This window comes from Bombina bombina, chromosome 12 (genome assembly GCF_027579735.1).
Source record: "Bombina bombina isolate aBomBom1 chromosome 12, aBomBom1.pri, whole genome shotgun sequence".
Lineage (NCBI taxonomy): Eukaryota > Metazoa > Chordata > Amphibia > Anura > Bombinatoridae > Bombina > Bombina bombina.
The window spans coordinates 116,087,587-116,090,086 of NC_069510.1; the positions used below are offsets into that span (position 1 = coordinate 116,087,587).

The 2,500-nt window shown below is 38.5% G+C and overlaps 1 protein-coding gene across 1 annotated transcript in view; it reads right to left on the bottom strand.

The window, feature by feature from the left end:
- TNC (tenascin C) overlaps positions 1 to 2,500 on the bottom strand; it is a 115,954-nt gene that overhangs the window by 20,899 nt on the left and 92,555 nt on the right. The window contains exon 17 of the mRNA XM_053695475.1: positions 1,432 to 1,562. Coding sequence (XP_053551450.1) covers positions 1,432 to 1,562 — 131 coding nt within the window. The remainder of the gene's footprint in view (positions 1 to 1,431; positions 1,563 to 2,500) is intronic.

The window sequence follows — 2,500 nt, forward strand, 5'->3', positions numbered from 1 at the left end:
CACATGCAAATGATAGCGATTCACTTGTAATCTGTCCCTTTGTGTGATTTCTCTCTGTGCCGGTGTAGTGTCGAAATCTGCGACCCGACGGAATGTGCGACTGTGACGTCACCACATTCCTGAGCGCACATGCACATTCCGTCGGGTCGCAGATTTCATCACTACACCGGCGATGCAGTGTATATCAGGCCTCTCTCTCCTCTCCATATGTATATGAAGAAATGATTCTGAGTTTGCATTTGGCATTTACATGTCGGCTAAGTAATAAAGTCTGGTGATGTAATACCAAAGCAAGAAGCAGAGGTTTAATAAGCCAGACAGTGACACATATCCTGAATCGGTGACTCAGAATCATAGCTCAATTATTTAATAATTAAAATGTTTAAGCCCAACAGTTAAATCTGAATTTTCCAAGGAGGAGGTTCAAATGAAGTTGAATAAATTACTGACTTTTGACTGTACGGCAGATAAATGTAGTCTATTTTTTTTAAATCTCTGCATGTTATTTAAAGGGACATAACATTAAACTTTCATGGGTCAGATAATACATGTTATTTTAAGAGACTTTTCAATGAATTTATGATATCAAATTTACGTTGTTTATCTCTGTATCCTTTGTTGAAAAGAATCTCTAGGTAGGTTCAGGAGCATCAATACAGTACTGTGAGCTAGCTACTGATTGGTGGCTATACATATGTGTTTCTTGTTATTGGCTCACCAAATGTGTTCCACTAACTTCTAGCAGTGCATTGCAGCTGTGGAACTGACTTTAACTATGTGTTTAACCTCTTTGCAGATGTTAAACACATAGTTAAATCTAAGCAATAGTGCAACAATAACACACACTAATAAATTAGAATATTTTCTTTTAGCACTTTTATATCCCTTTAAACAGACATTAAATACAACAAACTTCATATGGAAAATGTGGGTTTTCTTGTTTGTTTTTTGCTACATAAGGTTTAAGTTAAAGCTGTTTACTTTGGTTGCAATAGGAAGTGCATGTCTGTATATAGCCTGTGTGTGGGAGAGAAGATTCAACTTTAGTGTTAAAGGGACGTTGTACTGAAAGAGTATGCTCCCCTTTAATGATCCATTTTAGATGCTGGCATAAATTAAATTGTTTACAAATAGCTCATTTACATTTATTTTGTCACACAAAATAGCTGCATTTAACTGAGGAAATGCCACCTGTACTAAAAATTAAAATACTGCATTATTGGCTATAGAAAAATATGTAAACTAGAGGCAACAACAGAAATCAAACTCCCAGTGGAAGTAGAATAGAGAGAGGTCAGCCTATTTGAAAAGGTTTTGATGACCAGTCCATTTGAAAGTGAGTTCCTGCAGAAGTTTTGAATACAATGAACTCTTATCAGTTGTTTACCTGAGTACACTGTCCCTTTAAATAACTGCTCATATGCTGCATACCTTAACTGTTCCATCCACAGACTCATAGATTAGTAAGAAGCCAGTGATTATTGATCGTGGGGGTCTCCATGTTAGCAGTGCTGCTTCTGATTGGATGTCGCTTACAGACAGGTCTCTGGGTCCATCAAGAGCTGTTTAAATGAAACAAAGAAAAAATTGGTTCTGAGATGGACATTTAAGACAGCAGTTTCCGTATAACATTGTTAGAGGGGAAGTCAACTCAAAATGTAATTGCCTTTAAAATGCCTAAATATTTATAGTATAAAAATGTTACATAATTGTATGAATCCGCTCCTTGAGGCTATGGGCTCCCTTTATTAAGCAGGGGAGCCAGTGAAGTGACTGCTTGACCGCTGCCTCTTAACCTGCATCACTTTAGAAGAGGCAGAGATAAATCCCCTCCCCCACCCCAAAACTCGTTCTTTGGGGTGATTGACTGCTGCGGCTTCAATGCCATTGGTCACATAAGAGCAGGGGGAGGTGTTGCACAGGGATTTTCTTGTGAATTAAAGGGACAGTCTACTTCATTTTTTTATTGTTTAAAAAGATAGATAACGCCTTTACAACCCATTCACCAGCTTTACATAACCAACATTGTTATATTAATATACTTTATAACCTCTATGTTTTCCTATTTCTAAGCCCCTGCAGGCAGCACACTATGCTTTTTTAATCTTGCACAAAAGCCAGACAGTGCTAGTTTATGTGTGCCACATAGATAACATTGTGCTCACTCCCATACACAACAGCCAGACAGTGCTAGTTCATGTGTGCCACATAGATAACATTGTGCTCACTCCCATACACAACAGCCAGACAGTGGTAATTCATGTGTGCCACATAGATAACATTATGCTCAGTCCCATACACAACAGCCAGACAGTGCTAGTTTATGTGTGCCACATAGATAACATTGTGCTCACTCCCATACACAACAGCCAGACAGTGCTAGTTCATGTGTGCCACATAGATAACATTGTGCTCACTCCCATACACAACAGCCAGACAGTGGTAATTCATGTGTGCCACATAGATAACATTGTGCTCAGTCCCATACACAACAGACAGA